General features: G+C 35.9%; 1 protein-coding gene across 2 annotated transcripts in view; it reads right to left on the bottom strand.

The window, feature by feature from the left end:
* Positions 1-23948, bottom strand: part of LOC136027157 (high affinity cAMP-specific and IBMX-insensitive 3',5'-cyclic phosphodiesterase 8A-like) — a 241469-nt gene that overhangs the window by 44952 nt on the left and 172569 nt on the right. For both annotated transcript variants that reach the window (XM_065704156.1, XM_065704146.1), the window contains exon 10: positions 21918-22081. In XM_065704156.1, the coding sequence (XP_065560228.1) occupies positions 21918-22081 (164 nt within the window). The remainder of the gene's footprint in view (positions 1-21917; positions 22082-23948) is intronic.

Consider the following 23948-nt stretch of genomic DNA (forward strand, 5'->3'; position numbering starts at 1 on the left):
TATAAGAAAGAAAGAAAGAAAGTTTATCTGAGCCCTATGGCCATACACAACATGATTTAATAATACAACACTGCACAGAACACACACTCAATATAAAACAATACTTATTTTCATTCACTCGGGCTCGACTGAGCCTCTCCCGCCTTTTCCACATATCGTGCCATTTTGCATATGGTTCCAGGCTTCGAAGACCTAAGGATATCAGAAAGTAGCACCAACCGATGGTCCCCCCAAATTTCATCCCTAAGACTTTCAAGCTCCTGGAACTCCATGAGGAAATGGGCAAAATTATTATCCTCTATTCCGCAATACACACTCTTACCATTTGTTCCCATATTTTTTTTTTCTGTTTCCTACGTACTGGAAGGCAATTTCCCCTCAACTGGATCCATTATTTTAAATATTTAAAAGGTAAATTTACCTTAAAATAATATTCTTCCCCAAAAATTTCTTTGACTTTACTATATTCATTCAGTGTTTCCGACGAACGTACTAAACAACCTATCAAACAGTTCGACTAGTAACCAAAACTCTAAAAAATACTTCGGCTCAATAGTAACCAAAACTCTAAAAAATAGTCGAAAAACCTAGTAACTATGTCTTTGGGGTCGACTTACTCCCCCGAAGTCCCCGTGGGAGGGGCTGCAAGTTACAAACTTTGACGCAATAAAACATACGCAATAAAACATACGAATATAGAAGTTCGCTACGTAAGTTAATTCGTAAGTTAAGTATATTTCTTACTTATGAAAAAGTTAGTAAAAAATTAAAAGTTATAGTTGTCTTCTTATGTAATCAAAAAATTGGAGGGCAACTAGGCCTCCTCTCTCGCTCCTTTTTTCTCAAAATCTTCCAATTCTAACTATGAAAAACCCATTTAGCCCAAAAAAATTGATACGCAAATTTCGTTTTAATTATTTATGCGCGGAGAGCCAAGATCAAAAAATGCATTAATTTAAAAACGTCCAGAAATTAAACAAAAAAACAAGTTTGTTTAAATGAAAGTAAGGAGCAACATTAAAACTTAAAACGAACATAAATTACTCGGTATATGACAGGGGCTTTTCGTCCTCAACGCCTCGCTCTTTACGCTAAAGTTTTTTAAATTTTTAAGAAGTCGAGTTAAGAGAAAGAGTCAAACTTTAGCGTAAAGAGCGAGGCGTTGAGGACGAAAAGCCCCTTTCATATACGGAGTAATTTCTGTTCGTTTTAAGTTTTAATGTTGCTCCTTACTTTCGTTTAAAAAAACTTGTTTTTTTTTTTGTTTAATATGATAAAGAGTGTCACTATCTAAAGCGAATTCGACGTCTTCTGTCAGGGTTTAGCCTTACATATACTTTTGGTGGATCTTTTTTGGGACGGAAGCACAGCCCACCTTTATCCCCCCTAAGCCCACTGTTGCATTTTTTTTTACAACACTACATAAGATTTCAAAAGCTGCAACATTGCTCCAAATGATGTTTTCAAAAATACTAAACTGAAAATAATAACTAAGAAGACATCCTGGAAAGAATCTTCTCAGCTTCATCGATAACTGTTTATTCGATTTGACACAACGATGACAATCAATATTCTTCCACGCTTCTGTGCTTCGAGGAGGAAAAGTTTCGGAGAAAAGATAAGACGACTAAGAACGAAACAATAATTAGTTCCCTTCTGAATTGGATTTTCCAAGGCATCAACGATAATTAGCAGTCAATAGGCCTTTAAGAGTTTTTCCCCTGGTTTCTCTCTGAAAATTTATCAAAGAGGATAAAGCCAAACGTATATAGTTGTTTTTACTTCTCGTAATAGATAACCGGAAATCTTTTGTTGTCAATCCGACTTCATACTTGGAAAATTTTCAAAGTGCATATATTTTGTGACCTATTTATAAGGATTCCATACCCATTTCTTTAATCAAAATCAAATTCAAACCGTTTTGTTGCTTTTACGAATACCCCCCCCCCCCCCAAAAAAAAACTGATGTCCGTATACGGGTCTGGGATGTAGTTAAGTAGCGGAATTATCCATTTCTAAGTATACAATAATATATTGGACCGATAAAATCTATTAAAAAAAAGGAACATCTCCAACGCCCCTACCTATTCTTATGGGCAAATAAGAACCAGAAAGCACTATTTAAGCTTCTCTTCTCGTATAATTTTTCGAAACTTCATCAAATCTTCAAAGAGATGCAAAATTCAAACATCTCAGACATTAACTTTTACAAGCAAGATATTTCGGTATCAAGTATGAGCCGTTTAGGATTCCTAACTTTTTAGACAAAAATACGTAAGGGGTCGTAGCCCCCCCCCCACATTCGACAAAAACCCACGATTTTTTTCATTCACAACATCTTGGATAAAATATTTGTCAGTTTCTTGCTTGTATTCAAATTTAACCCCTCTTCCCGAATGATGGGCCCCTTCCGTCCCAAAAAATTCATGTACACATTCTTAGAGCCATGGAGAGCCATTTTGTTTCTTTCTTTTTTTTAACAAACTGAAGTCTTTGAAGCCTCATTGAGGTGTCATCTACTGGAGTTTTTTGAGAAAACTAGTGATTTGTTGCAAGTTTAGTAGATTCAAGAGACATATAATTTTAAACAGAGAGGAGATACAGGATCTATCCCTAAGACCATTCGAGGTACCCATCTCATAGAAAAAAACTGCTGGAAAAAAGATAAACATTTTGAAAATTCAATTAATCTATTCAGAAACGTACTTTTCGTAGCATCTGACGCCCCATCCCGTGGTTTTGGCTCTGTGAAGTCCTATGAGTATAAAAGCGTTACGTGATTTTTGAGGCTTAATGAAATCCTGGGGGCAAAAAAAAAATAAATAAAAGATGGGCCATGTATAACAATTCCCCCAAAAATCTTAGCCTTTATTGTATGAAAAGTACCTGACATTGCAGTTGCTGAGCTTCTACCATCATGAATCGAAAACAAACTTTAACAAACTTCGTTCATATTGCGAGATAGCATGACTGTCTTCTTTTTGTCTTTTTTTTTTCTTTTTTCATGGCTGAGCATAAGCTTTGTTAGTCTGCAGAATTTATTTAAAAGTCAACCCGTCAGGATGTAAAGACAGTCCACTATTACTACTACTACTAAAAACAAATCACAGCATCACCAAGCCGCCTGACGCCAACGCAGCTACGCACGCTCCTCCTCCGTCCCAATTTATTGAAAGCCTCCCTCATTTATCCTCCCAGGCGGTTCTCCTTTCCGTTAAATCTTTCTTTACGACATCCTCCCACCCCAACCGCGGGCGACCTGCTTTTCGCTTAGCCCTAGACGGTTGGTGGAAAAGGACAATAGGATAGCCAACAATATATTTTAAATGTATAAATTCTAGCTCATTTTCAATCAAACATTCTTTGGTACTGGTCGGTTATTGGAAACATACCCAAGAAGTTAAGTTAGGTTAATCCCAATGGAGTATAACAAAAGATGATGCTAAAATATGACTTTAGAAACAAAATTATGAAAACCCAACCTAACGTAACCCAACCTAACCCCAATCCCCCCTAATTTGCAAATATATAGCCCAAACTATACAAGTCCAATGCATTCTGTCTATGTTCAATGCATTGTATCATCCACCACTTGTTTTTGTAGCTATGAAACCATTTTTCTGAGATGTAACCTAAGCGTAATTCTTGAATGTGTTGCCAATAACCGGAAAGTACCCATTCTTTTTTTGCAATTCTTTAGCCCTTAAATGATTTATTAATGAAAAGGTCATTAGTGCAGCTATTGAAGAGTCTATATCTTTGCTAGCTTTCACTCCGATCCCCGGGGTTCAGGGACAATTAAGCAATGACACGTTCAAAACAAGCAATTTTGAATGTTTAGTATATACACATATATATATATATATATATATATATATATATATATATATATATATATATATATATATATATATATATATATATATATATATATATATATATATATATATATATATATATATATATAGTGTCTATAGTATATACTATATATATATAGTGTCTGTCTGTTACACTATCTTCTGTCTGTCCGTCTGTTACACTGTCTTCTATAAAAAAAAGGAAAAAATAAAAAAAGAAAAGAAACTAAAAAACTGAAAAAATACTAAAAGAAAACTAACAAAAAGGGAAAACAAACAAAAAGAAAATTAAAAAGAAAAAAAAAACATAAAAAAACTATCTTCTATAGAAAACGAGAGCTAAGAGCTCATATGGCACTTGTGACGAGGTCGGAAGAGTCAAGAGCCAAGAGCTCATATGGTATGAGCTCTAGCAAAATTCTAAGAATCAATAGATTGCTTTAAAAGAAAAATCATAGGCTTAATGCGGGTCAGAATTTAAAATAAGATCTCTGAGTCACGATGTCCTTCTAAATATCAAAATTCATTAAGATATGATCACCCACTCGTAAGTTATAAATACCTCTTTTTTACAATTTTTTCCTCTCCCTTTAGCCCCCCTCGCCCCAGATGGTCGAATCTGGGAAAAAGACTTTATCAAGTCAATTTGTGCAGCTCCCTGACACGCCTACCAATTTTCATCGTCCTAGCACGTCCAGAAGCACCAAACTCGCCAAAGCGCTAAACCCCAACATCTAACTCCCTCAAAGAGAGCGGATCCAGTCCGGTTACGTCGGTCACGTATCTACGACATTTATAAGCATTTTCCAAGACTTCTGGTTTTCCCCTCCAGCTCTCCCCAATGTAAACAGATCTGGTCGGGATTCAAAACAAGAGCTCTGAGACATGAGTTCCTGCTAAATATCAAATTTCATTAAGATCCGGTCACCTCGATTTCACGTTTTCCAAGAATTCCGGCTTCCCCCTCCAACTCCCTTCAATGTCACCGGATCTGGTCGGGATTTAAATGAGTTTTAAAGCGCAAGATCCTTCTAGATATCAAATTTCATTGAGATCTAATCAACCGTTCGTAAGTTACAAATACCTCATTTTTTCTAATTTTTCCGAATTACTCCCCACACCCAACTCCACCAAAGAGAGCGGATCCGGTCCGGTTATGTCAGTCACCTATCTTGGACTTGTGCTTATTCTTTCCACCAAGTTTCATCCTGATCTCTCCGCTTTAAGCGTTTTCCAAGATTTTCGCCCCCCCCCCTAATGACACCGGACACGGTCGGGATAAAAAATAAGAGATCTAAATTTCGAGATCCTTCTAAATATGAAATTTCATTAAGATACGATCACTCTGTCGCAAGTTAAAAATACCTCATTTTTTCTAATTTTTTAGAATTAACCTCCCCCCAACTCCCCCAAAGAGAGCAGATCCGTTCCGGTTATGTCAATCCCGTATCTAGGGCTTGTGCTTATTTTTCCCACCAAGTTTCATCCAGATCCCTCCAGTCTAAGAATTTTCCAAGAGTTTAGGTTCCGCTCCCCCAACATCCCCTTCACCAGATAAGGTTGAAATTCAATATAGGAGCTCTGAGACATGATATGCTTCCAAACATCAAATTTCATTAAGATCCGATCACACCTTCGTAAGTTAAAAATACCTCATTTTTCTAATTTTTCAGAATTAACCCTCCCCCCCACTCCCCCAAGGAGAGCAGATCCGTCTCGGTTATGTCAATCACGTATCTATGACTTTTGCTTATTTTTCCCATCAAGTTTCATCCCGAACCCTCCACTCTAAGTGTTTTCCAAGATTTTAGGTCCCCCCCTCTAATCCCCCAATGTCACCGGATCCAAGCAGAGTTTAAAATAAGAGCTCTGAGACGCGGTATCCTTCCAAACTTCAAATTTCATTAAGATCCGATCACTCCTTCATAAGTTAAAAATACGTCATTTTTCTAATTTTTCAGAATTAACCCCCCACCCCAACTCCCCCAAACAGAGCAGATCCGTTCCGGTTATGTCAATAACGGATCTAGGACTTATGCTTATTTTACCCACCAAGTTTCATCCCGATACCTCCACTCTAGGCTTTTTCCAAGATTTTAGGTCCCCTCTCCAACTCCCCCCCCAATGTCACCGGATCTGGTCGGGATTTAAAATAAGAGCTCTGAGACAGGATATCCTTCCAAACATCAAATTTCATTAAGATCCCATCACCGTTCGTAAGTTAAAAATACTTCATTTTTTCTATTTCTTCTGAAATAACCGGCCCCCCACTCCCCCCAGATGGTAAAATTGGGAACTATTTCTAACTTAATCTGGTCCGGCCCCTGATACCCATGCCAAGTTTCATCGTCCTAGCTTGCCTGGAAGTGCCTGAAGTAGCAAAACCGGGACAGACAGACAGACAGAATTTGCGATCGCTATATGTCACTTGATCAATATCAAGTGCCATAAAAACTGAAAAAAAAAACTGAAAAAATTAAAAACTAAAAGAAAACTAAAAAAAGGAAAAAAATCAATTATTTTACACAGAAATTATTTACAGAACTCATGAAAATAAGAATATTCTTAAAAGTAATTAATCCCTTTCGTCTTTTCAATCTACCAAATGCTGCTTTAATGTTTCCAAAATTCCCCGCAAAAAGATAGCCAAAGAAACAAGATTACATTGAAGAAGAAAAGAACATAATTGAATACATCCTTTTGTTCCAGCAAAGGCTCAGATCCAACAAACTGCCAACCTGAATTAAACCACGTGCTATTTTAGCATTAGATTCCTTTTGCCGATTAGAATCTGCAAAAATATAGGCAGGACAGGTGAAAACATTAAAGCTATTTGGCATAGTCCTAAATTATGTCTGATATAACGTTTAAGAATTACTGGAGTGATCACCAATTTTCGAACGAAATACTATTCTGAGACTCTGTTTTGGCAAAGGATTTAAATTAAATCACGTGCTATTTTAGTACTTGAGTCCTGTAGCCCAATAGAATCCGCAAAAACAGAGGCCAGAGAGGTGAAAACTTCAAATTATTTGGGAAATCCTAAATTACTAATCCCCCCCTATCCCTATGGATTTCCTTTTTAGGGTGAATCTTGAAAGGATTTCTCCCCTTTGAAATCGATTTCAGGTGAATGGATACCAGGTTTCAGGGAGATAAAAACAGGCTGTGGATGAAAGTTCTCGTTTATTCTGGTGGTATTTTCACCCATCTTGTTATTAGCAAAGAAAATCCTTAAAATACAGAAAAAGTTTGAAAAAAACCGAACCAGATATGAAAAACTCAATTATTCGAAAAAATATAGAATAAGAATAAAAAAAAACAATTCTCGTCTGGTTTTTATCTAAACATAACCATCGTAAAAACAAGAGAAAAAACGTTCTAAGGCTTTCAGATTCTGAGCCGTTTGTGCTCCCTCAGACATTAGATATACCTTAAATTTTATATTTTGTTTTCTGTTGCATCGGATTAACAACGTTTCTTGACTTCTAAGGTTCTTGAGTCGGCCCTGTTGAATGTTCCGACAGTTGGGTTTGAACCCTGTTGTCCCTGTTACCAAGTTAAGATAAAACCCACTACACCACCAAAGGACTGGCATAATATTGTTAAATCTGCATAAAAATTTTATTACTTTTGCCACTCCAATTAAAAAGGTGGCCAACACACAATAAAAAGATAAATTGCATGAAGAATCCAATAAATTATGGGAAGGTCATAAATTGTCTCAGATTTTTTTTTCCCGCCCCTCTAGCCAAGCATACAGGAGGATCTTTAAAGTTAAATGTAACAATGAGCCATATTAAATATAACATTAATCATAATTTAACATAAACTACCACACCACAAGACATTTTCAGGTAGGCTTTAGTCCACTATTAGCTACCATAACTACCATAAGCTACCACAAGACATTTTCAGGTAGGCTTTAGTCCACTATTAGCCCCGTTTACATGTGCGCTTAGATGGTCATCCATTTCCAGCCATCATCACTCTAGACCAATAAGGCCAAAAAGAGAGAGCAAATTGTAATTGGTCGAAAATGACTATACCAAGACAATAATGTCTAGCTGAACATGCACGTGAAATATCTTCGTTTTGGCCCATCTTTTATTTGGTTTACCCACATGATTTTACTAAACCTCTAAAATTATATATTGCTACTAGCTATTGGGGTGGCGCTTCGCGCCACCCCAACACCTAGTTGGTGGGGGCGCTTCGCACCCCCCCCAAGCCCCCCCGCGCGCGTAAGTCGTTACGCGCCATATTGGTTACGCGCCATTGTAGTTGTGTCCCAGTGTCCCACCTGTGAATATAGATATATATAAATATATTTTTAACTACGTAAAACTTGCGAATATACAACATTCTTGGCTGTCTCATTGTCTGTGCATATAAATAGATTGTCGGGTTTACCGACTCTTGAACATGCAACATATAATTTTCCATGGGTAAAACAATCTGTATTCAGATCTATACCTCATTATTCTAATGATTGCCCTTGAGCTTTGTAGATGGTGATTGCTAATCGAACATTCCCTGTGCCCCCGTCGTCATTTATATATCCTCCTGTGCCCCCCGGCGTCCCCGTTGTTGTTGGTTCCCTGTGCCCCGGTCGTCATTTGTGTCCCGGTGTCCCAGTCTGTAATTTCTCTTTGAGTGTCGCGGTCGTCATTTATATTCCCTGTGTCCCGGTGTCCCGGTCGTCATTTTTGTCCCGGTCGTCATTTGTGTTCCGGTGTCCCGGTCTGTAATTTCTCTTTGAGTGTCCTGGTCGTCATTTATATTCCCTGTGTCCCGGTGCTTTGTTGATGGTGATTGCTAATCGAACATTCCTTGTGTCCCGGTCGCTTTCTCTTTGAGTGTCCCGGTCGTCATTTGTGTCCCGATGTCCCGGTCTTTAATTTCGTCAGTCGACAAACATGACGTCATGTTTGTGTGTCGACTGACACACACACACACACACACAGACAACTTATTTATATATATATATATATATATATATATATATATATATATATATATATATATATATATATATATAAATATATATATTGTTTGGTAAATGACGACTTATACTTATTGACGACATGACTGCCTGTCCATGGATTATTCTTTATGGTTGATTGTGTGTGGCTATGCTGTTTGACCTATGTGATTGTATGGATGAGTAGGGTTAAGGCCTCATTCAAGTGCTGGTCTATATTAATCACTAATTTAGGAAAACAGTCTTCCTTTTCTCCTTCTGTCTCTTTTTTTTTTTTTTTTTTTTTTTTTTTTTTTTTTTTTTTTTTTTTTTTTTTTTTTTTTTTTTTTTTTTTTTTTTTTTTTTTGTGTTTGTGCTGTAGCATTGGTGATTTCTCTTTTCATGATATATATATATATATATATATATATATATATATATATATATATATATATATATATATATATATATATATATATATATATATATATATATATAGATTACACACTTAAGATTATATTCACAGTGCCAAAACGAGGGAGTGGAGTCAGATTATATGTCTCCGGGGTTTTCAGTAAAGCGTTCCATTAAATACACGATGCAAGATAAGTTTTGAGGGCGACAACCAAATTTCTACTATATAGTCAAGAGAACTACGTTTTTGTCTCAGAGATATTTTAATGTCTTCTGCGAAAATTATAATTGTAAAATACCCAAGGTAAAATATGATATCCAAAAGTGTTATGATTTGGGTTCCGAAAACCTGCGTATTTGAGCAGAAATTGACGTCACTGCCAAGGGGTGGGCAGTTGCCCCCCCCCCTTTGATTATGAGGTCTAGAACTACTACTAACCCTTACCCTCCAAACATTTTGTTTCTGATATTCCTTACCTAAATTTCTTACCGTTTTCATATACAATTCACGTGTTTTGTTTAGCGGTTTGATAAAATGCTCCATTCACCCACCCCACCATCCTCCAAAAAAATCGCGCAGAACTATTTGATAGCAATACAACGCCATCTTTGATAATGGTTCTAAGCGTTTACCCTCCCCCCCCCAAAAAAAAATACCCCCCATGAAAAATAAGGCTTTCCAAATTTAAAATTTTTATTTAGGTTTGTTTTATTACTTTCCGTAGGGAGGGGGGATTTTGGTACTTGTTTATTATATGTCACTCACTCAAGTTTACACTGTGTAAAACTCGAGTTTCTTTCAGCTTAGCTTGAGGCAAGTCAAATCCAGATTTCCCGGTATTACTTAAAACCGATCAGAAATTAAATTTAAAAACACGATTTTTCGACTAATAGTAAGGAGCTACAGCAAACCTTAAAAAGAACCGAAATTATTACGCATATGAAAGCGTTGCCTGCTCCTCAAGACCTTGCTCTTTACGCTATATTGTTTTTTGTAGAATTTTAAAACAAAGCTTATCGTTCAAAATAACCCGCAATTCTATTTCAGAAATCGTTCTTAAAGAATTAAGACAGAAAGTCGAACCTTTAGCGTAAACAGCGAGGTCTTGTGGAAGGGTCAACTCCTTTCATATACGTAATAGTTTCTGTTCGTTTTAAGTTTTGATGTTGCTTCTTGCTTTCAGTTGAAAAAACTTGTTTTTATTAATCTAATTTCCGATCGTTTTTAAATAATATTAATTTTAAAAAAAAACAAAGTTTTTCCAAGGGAAGCAAAGAGCAAAGTTGAAACTTAAAACGGACAAAAATTATTACTTCACAGCCTATCGAATATATATCAATAAAACTAGTACAAATAAACCAACTAATTATGTTTCCCAATGCTTTTAGTATTATATAAAACTAGCACTTTACTGAAAACACAAAGGTCAGGTATAACAAACAGGAATATTGATTTGGGAGTCAAAAGTGAGTATGTAGCTTGACAACAATAAACTAATCTATAAATCTTTTCAAAGTCTTACACGAAATTGTGATATCAGTAGCTTTCAGTATACATTTAAAAATTATCTTAAAAACATAAGTGTAAAATTAAGTATTTTATTAATAGCCACAAAGTAATTGAACAGGATACAGAAATATTGGATAATACCCGGTAGCATTTTGGTCTCGCCAGCTATAACACATATACAATCTTAAATTATAAGAAATATACTTTAGTATTACACTTACTTTACTAGATCAAATATACTTTAGTAGATCAAATAAGATGTAATTTGAACTCTGGAAATCCTGTTATTTCTCTTTACACAACAGTGAATTTCAAGCTATGATACGAATTCCAAAGCTAGTTTGTAGACCTGCCCTATTCAGAGCCAAAACAAGAGCCAGTCATTGAACTGAGCTATTGTGCAGAAGTGATACAAGTTCAACGAAAAAAAAAAATAAAGTAACAATCCTAAATGGATTGTTGATTTATCTTAAAGGGATAGATCCTAAAGGGATTGATAATACTCTTGTTCTGTAAAAGTTGTTCTTAATTGGTTTACTTTTACTGTTTAAATATCAAAACTCCTATATTATTTTGTGTTTTCAGTAAAGCGCTAGTTTTCTATAATCCGAAACATAATTTCGTTATAACCCGAAAACATATTTAGTTGGTTTATTTGTACTAGTTCCATTAATGTATATCAGATAGGCTGTGAAGTAATAATTTTTGTCAATTTTAAGTTTCAACTTCGCTCTTTAGTTCCCTCGGAAAAACTTTGTTTTTTAAATTAATCTCTGTTCATTTTTTATTGAAATTTAAAGCAGAAACAATGCTCTCGTGATCTTTTTTACTGATCCAGAATAACGTATGTTTGAGTTTAAGTTTTAATGCCACTTCTTACTTTCAGTTGAATACTTATTTTCAGTATAAATTCTAATTATCACCGATCTAGGTGAGATAAGACACCTCTATAAAATACTGCAGACAACCTTGACAGCTAAGAAAACCTTTCAATCTAGAACATATTAAATAAAATAAAACAAGCTTTTTTTAACTGAAAGTAAGGAGCGACATTAAAACTTAAAACGACAGAAATTACTCCGTATATGAAAGGGCCCTAAAAACCCTCTTCAACGCCCCGCTCTTTGCGCTGAAGTTTGATTCTTTCTCTCAACTCTACTTTTTAAAACAGTAAAAACTATAGCGTAAAGAGCGGGCGTTGAGGAGGGAACAACCCTCTCCATATACGGAGTAATTTCTGTTTGTTTTAAGTTTTAATGTCGCTCCTTACTTTCAGCTAAAAATAAACTTTTTTACTTATTTAATTTCTGAAAGTCTTTGAGTTAATGCATGTTTTGATTTCGGCTCTCCGCGCAAGAATAATTAAAACGAAATTTGCATATTTATTTTTCTAGCTAAATGAATTTCTTATAGTTTTGCTCGAGCGATTCTGAGAAAAAAGGAGCGGGGGAGGAGACCTAGTTGCCCTCCAATTTTTTGGTTACTTAAAAAGGCAACTAGAACTTTTAGTTTTTTACAAACATTTCATTAGTAAAAGATATACGTAATTTACGAGTTAGCTTACGTAACGAACTTCTATATTCGTAGGTTTTTATTACGTATATGAGGGGGTTCGCCCACTCGTCAGTACCTCACTTTTTACACTAAAGCTTAAATTGTGTCCCAATTCCTTAGGAATGACCTGAATCACAAAGGCCGTAGAATAAATAGTTAAAATTACAAAAAAATACTTTACCGTAAAGAGTGAGGCATTAGGAGGAGGTGAACCGCTTACATGCGTAATATTTTCTGTTCGTTTTAAGTTTTAATGTAGCTCCTTACTTTCAGTTGAAAAAACTTTTTAATTTTTCATTGTTTTTTTTAAATAATGCTAGAAAATCCGGCCTTCCCCCCTTCATGGAAATTTTCTTCCCTCCATGACAAATTCCTCCGTATAAAGTTCCTCCCCACATAACCCCCTCCTCTGAATCCCTCCCCCAACCAACAAATCCCCCTGAAAACGTCTGTATACTTCACAATAACCACTACTATATGTAAACACTGGTCAAAGTTTGTAACTTGCAGCCCCTCCAACGGGGACTGGGGGAGTAAGTGTGGCAAAAAATACAAAATTCCACATTTTTGTAGATGGGAGCTTGAAACTTGAACAATAGGGTTCTCTGATACTCTGAATCTGATGGTGTAATTTTTTTAAGATTCTTTTACTTTTAGGGGGTGTTTCCCCTATTTTCTAAAATAAGGCAAATTTTCTCAGGCTCTTAACTTTGGATGGGTAAGACTAAACTTGATGAAACTTATATATTTAAAATCAGCATTAAAATGCAATTCTTTTGATGTAACTACTGGTATCAAAATTCCGTTTTTTAGAGTTTTGGTTACTATTGAGCCGGGTCGCTCCTTACTACACTTCGTTACCATGAACTATATGAAAGTTCATCATCCATACTTCACAAAACAGTACATGTTTTTCAAGAACGTTTGTTTTTCGATGGGCTAAAAGCTGTTTTTACTCGGCCGACTTCGCCTGAAAGAGCCGTAATGAAGACAGTGCCTTATAAATCGCCTATTGACTAATAGAAACTAGAAGACTGCTGTAACAAAAGAAAGCTGTTTAAGGGTTCATTTAAACACTTATATTTATACCTAATCACTTTTATAAGTTTGACTTGATAGCAAATCCTCACAAAGTGCACTTTCGTTTGTTTCCTCCATTTTTGGGGGGAAACAGTGCCTTTCCCAATGAAAATCCCAAAAAAAGATGTTTTTAAAAACCTAGGCAGGGGCTAAGGAGGCAAGGACGTCCATTCCCCGCAATTACCGCCGTTAGAACTAGCACTAAGGCTCCATCGCAAAGTGAAGTCTGAAGGTTCAATTCATAACTGTTGATCATTCAAACTTAATTTTTGGTAGATTTTTAGTTGAAAAGTTTTAAGTTTTATTTAATTCGTTTTTTCAATAATCTTTTACTTTTAAGATGAGTAGGCGATTTATAAAACTTACTAAGACGGTCTGGAGGGCGAGTATATGTTAGGGGTTCTCATAAACCTCCAGTTAAGGGCTTTGGACCATAATTACTGCAATGGTACCATTTATGCTTCCAAACTCTTCCACTTACGAAGTGGCACCAAAAGTGTCGTTTTTAGTGGTATTTGGCACTTATGGATGGCAAAATTGATAAAAAACATGTCGATATGATTAATAGGTTTAAAATGAGCCTTCCTGGGATATACTTTAAAAAAGAGTGCGTCACATTTGCAAAAATAGCTTTTTATCTGAAAAGTAATCAAACAGTTCGTGGTAACGAACTGTAGTAAGGAGCGACCCGGCTCAATAGTAACCAAAACTCTAAAGAATTGAATTTTGATATCAATAGCTACATCAAAAGAATCGCATTTTAATGCTGATTTTAAATATATAAGTTTCATCAAGTTTAGTCCTACCCATCAAAAGTTACGAGCCTGAGAAAATTTGCCTTATTTATGAAAATAGGGGGAAACACCCCCTAAAAGTCGTAGGATCTTAACGAAAATGACACCATCAGATTCAGCGTATCAGAGAACCCTACTGTAGAAGTGTCAAGCCCCTATCTACAAAAATGTGGAATTTTGTATTTTTTGCCAGAAGACAAATCACGGGTGCGTGTTTATTTGTTTGTTTTTTTGTTTTGTTTTTTTTTCCCAGGGGTCATCGTATCGACCAAGTGGTCCTAGAATGTCGCAAGAGGGCTCATTCTAACGGAAATGAAAAGTTCTAGTGCCCTTTTTAAGTGACCAAAAAATTTGGAGGGCATCTAGGCCCCCTCCCACGCTCATTTTTCTCCCAAAATCAACGGATCAAAATTTTGAGATAGCCATTTTGTTCAACATAGTCGAAAACCATAATAACTATGTCTTTGGGGATGACTTACTCCCCCACAATCCCTGGGGGAGGGGCTGCAAGTTACAAACTTTGACCAGTGTTTACATATAGTAATGGTTATTGGGAAGTGTACAGACGTTTTCAGGGGGATTTTATTTTATTTGGGGGTGGGGCTGAGGAGAGGGGGCTATGTTGGAGGATCTTTCCTTGGAGGAATCTGCCATGGGGGAAGAAAAATTCAATGACAAGGGCGCAGGATTCTCTAGCATTACTATAAGAAAACAATGAAAAATAAACATGAAAACGTTTTTTCCAAATGAAAGGAAGAAGTAGCGTTGAAACTTAAAACGAACAGAGATTATTACGCATATGAGGGGTTCTAAAAATACTTTAGCATAAAGAGCGAGGTATTTAGGAGGAGACTAATACCTTGCTCTTTATGCTAAAGTATTTTTAGTAATTTCAACTATTTATTCTACGGCCTTTCTGATTCAGGGGTCATGCTTAAAGAATTGGGACAAAACTTACAATTTAGTGTAAAGAGCGAGGTATTAACGAGGGTACAAACCCCCTCGTATACATAATAAAAATATAAGGTTATGAAAGTTTGTTACGTAAGTTAATTCTTAAGTTACGCATATTTTTTACTAATAAAAACGTTCGTTAAAATTAAAAGTTCTAGTTGCCTTTTTAAGTAACCGAAAAATTACAAAGCAACTAGGTCTCCTTCCTCACCCCTTATTTCTCAAAATCATCTGATCAAAACTAAGAGAAAGCCATTTAGCCAAAAAAGGAATTAATATGCAAATTTCATTTTAATAATTTATGTGCGGAGAGCCAAAACCAAACATGCATTAATTCAAAAACGTTCAGAAATTAAATTTAAAAAAAAAATAATTTTTTTAGCTGAAAGTAAGGAGCGACATTAAAACTTAAAACGAACAGAAATTACTCCGTATATGAAATGGGTTGTCCCCTCCACAATCCCTCGCTCTTTACGCTAAAGTTTGACTTTTTGCCACAATTCTACTTTTTAAAACAATTAAAACCATGGCAGAGTCCATTACAAATTCTCACCTGAAACTAGTTAACATTGAAATCTGTGAAATCTAATAAAGGGTAGATTTTTAAAACTCTAGATATATAAGCAATATCTTTTAATTAAGCCATTAAACATATATGTACAATGGTGTTGTAGCCTGCTAACTTTTCAGAAGCTTACTGATGAACAGACGATTTATGAAACTTACTAAGAGGGTTGGGAGGGGGAATGTAGGGGAGGGGTTCTTGTAAACCTCCAGTTAAGGGTCTTTGAATATAACTATCAAAATAGTACCTATTTTGTACTTCAGAGATTTTCCACTTAAGAAGTGGCACCAAAAATGTTATTTTTAGTGCTATATCGCACTTACGAATGGTAAAATCGACAAAAAAAAAGCCGTATACATGAGCAATAGCTTTCAATGAGCCATTAAACATCACTCTTATAAGTTCTGCTAGCCCAATAGCCCAAGCTTTTCCACTTGACATGACGCCAAAGTGCTGTTTTTAGTGTCATTTGGAACTTCCAGATGGTGAAAACTATAGATAGAACGTAGATATGAGCAATATCTTTTATATGAGCTATAAAAAACCTATCTACGCCATTCTGGTAGCCTGCTAGTGCCACCCCTTGAGAAATGGCACAAAAAGTGTCATTTTAGTTCCATATAGCACTTGCAGAAGGCAGAATTTGTAAAAAGTACGTAGTTGCGAGAAATAACTTTTCAATGAGTCATTAAGCATCTCTCTATGATATTCTGGTAACCCCTCAGGCCTAGGAAAGAAAAGAAAAAAAAACAAGAGCTAAGAGCTCATATGGCACTTGTGACGAGGTCGGAAGAGCCAAGAGCTCATATGATATGAGCTCTGGCAATATTCTAAGAATCAATAGATTGCTTTAAAAGGAAAATCAGAAGATTAATGCCGGTCAGGATTTAAAATAAGAGCTCCGAGTCACGATGTCCTTCTAAATATCAAAATTCATTAAGATCCGATCACCCACTCGTAAATTATAAATACCTAACTTTTTCTAATTTTTTCTCTCCCTTTAGCCCCCCAGATGGTTGAATCTGAGAAAACGATTTTATCAAGTCAATTTGTGCAGCTCCCTGACACGCCTACCAATTTTTATCGTCCTAGCACGTCCAGAAGCACCAAACTCGCCAAATCACTGAACCCATCCCCCAAACTCCCCAAAGAGAGCGGATCCAGCCCGGTTACGTTAATCTTGATTTGAAATAAGAGCTCTGAGACATGAGTTCCTTCTAAACATCAAATTTCATTAACATCCGGTCATCCGTTTCTAAGTTAAAATACCTCAATTTTTTTGATTTTTCCAAATTAACAGCCCCCAGCTCCTCTAAAGAGAACGGATCCGTTTCAATTATGTCAATCACATATCTATAACTTGTGCTTATTCTTCCCATCAAGTTTCATCCCCATATCTCCACTCTAAGCATGGTCCAAGATTTTCGGTTTCCCCCTCCAGCTCCCCCCAATGTCACCAGATCTGGTCGGGATTTAAAATGAGAGTTAAAGCACAAAATCCTTCTAAAGATCAAATTTCATTAAGATCTGATCACCCGTTCGTAAGTTATAAATGCCTTATTTTTTCTATTTTTCCAAATTACCCGCCCCCCTCCAAACTCCACCAAAGACAGCGGATCCAGTCTGGTTATTTCCGTCACATATCTTGGACTTGTGCTTATTCTTCCCGCCAAGTTTCATCCTAATCTCTCCGCTTTAAGTATTTTATAAGATTTCCAGTCCCCTCCCCCAACTACGCCCCCCAATGACGCTGGATCCGGTTGAGATTTAAAATAAGAGATCTGAGTTACGAGATCCTTCTAAATATGAAGTTTCATGAAGATCCGATCACTCCTTCGCTAGTTAAAAATATCTCATTTTTCTATTTTTTTAGAATTAACCTTCCCCCCCAACTCCCCCAAAGAGAGCGGATCTGTTCGGGTTATGTCAATGTATCCAGGACTTATGCTTATTTTCCCCAGAAAGTTTCGTCCCGATCCATCCACTCTAAACGTTTTCCAGGATTTTAGGTCCCCTTCCCAACTCCCCCCAATGTCACCGGATCATGTCGACATTTAAAATAAAAGCTCTGGGACACGATATTCTTCCAAACATAAAATTTCATTAAGATACGATCACCCGTTCGTAAGTTAAAAATACCTAGTTTTTTTCTAATTTTTCCGATTTAACCGTTCCCCCACTCCCCTCCCCCTAGATGGTCAATGACAATTTCTAATTTAATCTGGTCTGGTTCCTGATACGCCTGCCAAATTTCATCGTCCTAACTCACCTGGAAGTACCTAAAGTTGCAAAACTGGGAAAGACACGGACAGACCGACAGACCGATAGGATTCGTGATCGCTATATGTCACTTGATCGCTAAATACCAAGTGCCATAAAACGACAGACTGGTCAAGGCTACCGATGCAAAAAGTGATTTTCCTTGTTGTTCAAGGAGGGGACTGTGATCAAACAGTTCGTGGTGACGAACTGAAGTAAGGAGCGATCCGGTAGTAACCAAAACTCTAAAAAATGGAATTTTGGAACCAATAGCTACATCAAAAGAATCGCATTTTATTGGTGATTTTAAATATATAAGTTTAACCAAGTTTAGTCTTACCCATCAAAAGTTACGAGCCAACAAAAATGTTTTCCACAAAAATGCGGAATTTTGTATTTTTTGCCAGAAGGCAGATCACGGATGCGTGTTTATTTGTTTGTTTTTTTTTTTTTTTTGTTTTTTTTTTTCCCAAGGGGTGATCGCATCGACCCAGTTGTCCTAGAATGTTGCGAAAGGGCTCATTTTAACGGAAATGAAAAGTTCTAGTGCCCTTTTTAAGTGACCAAAAAACTGGAGGGCACCTAGCCTCCCACGCTAATTAATTTCCCAAAGTCAATGGATCGACATTCTGAGATAGCCATTTTATTCAGCGTAGTCGAAAAACCTTATAACTATGTCTTTCAGGACGATTTACTCCCCAAAAGTCCCCATGGGAGGGGCTAAAAGTTACAAACTTTGACCAGTGCTTACATATAGTAATGGTTATTGGGAAGTGTACAGGCGTTTTCAGGAGGATTTTTGGGTGGGGGGATGGGTTGAGAAGAGGGGAATATGCTGGCCATCGAGGAATTTGTCATGGGGAAAGAAATTTCCATGAAGGGAGCGCAGGATTTACTAGCATTATTTAAAAAAAAAACATTGAAAAAATAAATATGAAAAGTTTTTTCAGCTTGAAATAAGTAGCAACATTAAAACTTAAAACGAACAGAAATTATTATCCATATGAGGGGCTCACCTCCTCCTAATGCCTCGCTCTTTACGCTAAAGTATTTTTAGTAATTTCAACTATTTATTCTACGGCTTTACTAATAAAAAGATTCGTAAAAAACTAAAAGTGACAAAGTGTTCATTGCAAATTCTCCCAGAAACTAGTTACCATTGAAATCTAAGAAATCTAATACATGGTAGAACTTGTAAAACCCTAGAAATATAAGCAATAGCTTTTAATTGAGTACAACTATTACAATACTATCTGTTTTGTATTTCAGAGCTTTTCCACTTAAGAAGTGGTACCCAAAGTACTGTTTTCAGTGCTACTTCGCACTTACGAATGGTAGACTTGTTTTAAAAAAAAGCGCATAGATATGAGCAAAAGCTTTCAAATAAGCTTTAAACATCGCTTATAAGCTCTGCTAGCCCACTTGCACTTGCTCTGCTAGCTTCTCCACTTGAGACATGGCAGCAAAAGTGCCGTTTATAGTGCCATTTGGAACTTGCAGATTGTGGAATTTATACGAGGAACGTAGATATGGGCAATATTTTTTATATATGAGCTATAAAAAATCTGTCTGGGATGTTCTGGTGCTAGAGCAACACAATGAGAAATGGCACAAAAAGTTATGCTGCCATTTTAGTGCCATAGGGCACTTGCAGATGGTGGAATTGATAAAAAGACGTAGATATGAGATATAGCTTTTGAAGCCAATTTGAAGCCATTATTCATCTCTCTATGATGTTCTAGCAGCCTGCTAGGCCTACTGAAAAAAAAACGAAAAAAAAGCGAAAAAAAAACAAACAAACAGGAGAAGGGGACTGTAATGGGCCTGAATTAGGTTTTCAACCATGCTGATTCCAATGATAGCCTACACCTTTCATTTTGATCTGACATCGTTTTCGAGGGGTTCCAGGCTTTTTTACGAAATAACCATAAATTTCTTTTCGCAATAAACTCTAATTTTCAAGACGGACCGAAATGGTAGTTACCATTCCAAAGTCAGTGTCAGATGGCAATTTTATTTCACTAGACAGTTTTTTTCAAAACGCGTTTTTCACTTTTGGTTACTATGGGCTGTGGTTATCTCTTTACTAGGATGCAACTACTGCTGCTTCCATGACCGGGAAATCCTGCTCTCTCTATGAAAAATTTCGGTACTTGTGTATTATACGCCACAACCTCAAGTTTGCAATGTGTAAAACTTGAGAGCAAAGCGGTTTCTTGGTTAGTTTTTTCGTTACCTTAGAAACATATTTGGGAAATATATTTGCACATTGGAGGGGGGGTAGAGTATAGCGGGTCTGAATGCAAAATGTTTTAGCTAGAGTTATTCTGCATAAAAAGAAAAGAAATGTATTCTGACTTCAAACTGTACAAATACCTTACCCTCCTCCCCCCCCCCATATGTGCATATATATATATATATATATATATATATATATATATATATATATATATATATATATATATATATATATATATAGCCCGAATTTTATATTTCCCATCCATTGTGTAACTTGTCTTGTCTGGAACTAAGCTGAAAGAAACGAATGAAGAAACCGGTTTTTTCTCGTGTTTTACACAGCGTAAACTTGAGTGAGTTGCGTATAATACATAAGTACCTAAATTTGTCATAGAGAGAGCCGGATTTTACGGTCATGGATATAACTATGGAAATAAAACTCAAATAACATTATCAAATTTGGAAAGCCTTATTTTCCCCCGGGGGGGGGGTATTTCTGCGAGGAGGTATTATCTGGAGAGGGTAAACACCGTGGGGTATTTTCCGCGGGGGGTAGATTCCAGCCATCTTTGACAATATATTTTTTATCTCATTTATTTTTCCGATAATGATACCACCGATCACTGAAATAAATGAGAACAGATTCAACCAATCAAATTTATTACCCAGGTAAGCAGAGTCAACTTTGAAAAAGTTCCAATTAAGCCCACATCGCTGACTTTACAAAGCAAAATGATTATCAAAGATCAAGCCATTTATTAGCATTAATTAGCCTTATCAAAAAGCAAAGAAACCGAATTGTACAATAAATTTGCCAGAACTACTGACGTCAAAAAAGCAATCGAAATTAAAAAAAAAGTTTATTATGGCAATTCAATTGTAGCTATGTAAAATTAATTTTAAACAATGTAAGAAAGGTCAGGGATAAAAAAGACAGGAAAGACTAGAATGACGAGATGCCATAATTTCCTTGGAGTGTTATCGCATCTTTACTTGGTGCTAAAATTATCTAAACATAGATTTTCCACAGAAATACCCCTTAAGCAGAAATATAAATTCAGGAGGCTAAGGACACAAATTAACAAAAGTTTAGAGATGTGGCAAAGATCTTTTTCCAATATTTCTTACGCATAAAGTTATTTTTTTTAATCTAAGGGGGCGGGGCAATTTCACTCTTTTCGATGAAAATACCAAAAACGCACATTTCTAAATCAAGAGGGGCAATAGATTTAGGATGGGCTGGCCCTAATTGGTACCCCTGGTAGCGGCCATAGGTAGCAGGCACACACTCGGGAATATGTTTCAGGGGAAAGTGGGCAAGTTCATAAAACCCTAAAAACAGGTGGATTATAGATAATATGAGACTAAAGATAAATAGGATTATAGATTATGAGAGGAACATAAAATAGTGGAAAGTTTAGGGGGATCCAAAATTAATGCTTCATATTAAAAATTAACACTTTCTATTTTATCAAAAAAACAAATATCCAGTGTGCAGGGCCGTATCCAGGTTTTTTTTGGTTGGGGTGGGGGTACAAAAAAACTTCAAAAAAGCATCAAAAATTTGTTTATATTCATATTTGTTGCGTTTTTACGAGCCGGGCAAACATTTCGGGGGGGATTTAAAACCCTCTACCCCTCACCGTGGATACAGCCTTGTCAGTGTCGTTATACAATGTCTGCTATGATCTGTATTAGTTAATTTAAAAAGAATGTATTCAATATTCACCTTCGCTATTTATAGACCTAACATCATAGGACGGCTTTCGTATAGAGCGTAGAGATCCTCTTGCTAATGGATAGAGATCTCCACCAAGATCATTTGAGGTAAATTTATCTGCTAGAAGGGGTGGCGCTTCTTTCATAAGTACTACGTGTTCTGGCCGGTCAGGTCTGAAAGAAACAAAATAAAAGTATATACAAAAGTAATTATTTAAAAAAAAGTAATCCAGCAATTCAGGAGGAGCGTGCGTAGCTGCGTTGGCCTCAGGCGGCTTGGTGCTGCAGTGAGTTAATATTAGTAGTAGTAGCATTTTATTTCAGTTCTATGTTTTAACTTATTCATTTGTTAACGAAGAATAATTCATCAGCACCCACGTAATAGCAGCCACGCCTTCGCTGACAAAGTTGGACACAACAGCAGTGCTCAAGCAGTGGCTACATTACCGTTCTAACAGCAAACTATGCCATGTCCCAGGGGAATAAATACAATATTCCAAACTTGTCAAGTGAACCTGTCACACGACTGTTCAATGAGGGTATACTATTTGTCGCATTATTTCAATATAGCCTACGAGCAGAAGCGGTTTTAAAGGCAGAGGGGGCACTTGCCCCGGGTACAGAAATTTTAGGGGCACAAAATTTCAAAGACATAATCTAACGGCTATAATCATTTTGTAATTTTGAAATTATATTTCTATTCAAATAAAGTAAGGACCTCAGTTGATAAATGAAAGTAATCGATAAATTATGAATTAATCAATAAAGTAAATTAAAATAATTAAATAATAATAGTAAAATTAAGAGAAATATAATAAAAAATGGTTAATTAACAGATTGAAAATAATTTTGTTAACAAATGATTTTTTTTTAATTTGTCCTGAAAATTTTTGGGAGCCAAGTAAAGGGAGCTAATCCATATTTTGCCCTGGGCACCAGAGAGGCCAGAACCACTACTGCCTATGAGAACAAAGGTTAAAGTTTCATGTGAAGTTGACACTCTCAAAAGTTAATTTACTAATTAAGAAGACATAGCAAAATATTTTGAAAGACAAAATCTATCAATCAACAAGAAACTTCTGTTTTTCTCCGTGATCTTTATGATGCCGTAAAAAAAAAACTTTTTTTTTTCAAAAAAATATTAGGGTTACTTCGTACCAAGGGAAACCGACACAACGTTTTGTTTTACACCTGGTTCCTACGTGGAAACGTTTTCGTGTACGTCTACTGACATAATAATTACCAAGCATTGGAGGAGGATACTACAAACCAAAAAAAAAAAAAGAAAATGGACGAAGAGTGCCAAAAATCTTCAGAAAATCAGGATTGGTGGGGGGGGGTGAACTCCTTCTCCACACGTATTTCCATCCTGGATACCACATTTTAACGTTAACTCAACTATTCTTGCCGACTTCAAAGGTGGAGCCAGTTTGTTTTTTGTATCTTGGCTACATATATATATATATATATATATATATATATATATATATATATATATATATATATATATATATATATATATATATATATATATATATATATATATATACTGATTTTGAGTAAAAAAAAATTGGAGTTCAATTTTTGCGTAATTTGGGACAATGGCATTTTTAGAACAAATTTAGCTCTTGTTACTTTAATTTTTGTTCTGCCTGTAATATACATGTTTATGTTAAAGTCGAACATCCAGACTTTCTGTGTCTTTGTTGATTTTTCTTTTGTTAAAGAGTTTGTATTCTCTTTTTCAAGAAAAAAATATATAATCTCTAATAGCTCATAGCTTCCACATTTTGAAGGTTTCGAAACTTGTACCTGTGAACACCAAACACTCGACTGTAATGACATATAGAGCTTATTCTGAAACTACACAGAGATTCCTCCTATTACTATTAGGTACAAGAACTGAAAGGAATCAAACAATATCAGCTTCAATATAAGGGTTAAAAAACAACAAGATAAAAGCCTGTGGTGAGCATTTTCTAGTCAGGATTTACCAAAGATTACATAAGAATTGAATAAGACTACAAAGACTATATAAATC

The sequence above is a fragment of the Artemia franciscana genome, chromosome 1 (genome assembly GCF_032884065.1).
Source record: "Artemia franciscana chromosome 1, ASM3288406v1, whole genome shotgun sequence".
NCBI classification, from domain to species: domain Eukaryota; kingdom Metazoa; phylum Arthropoda; class Branchiopoda; order Anostraca; family Artemiidae; genus Artemia; species Artemia franciscana.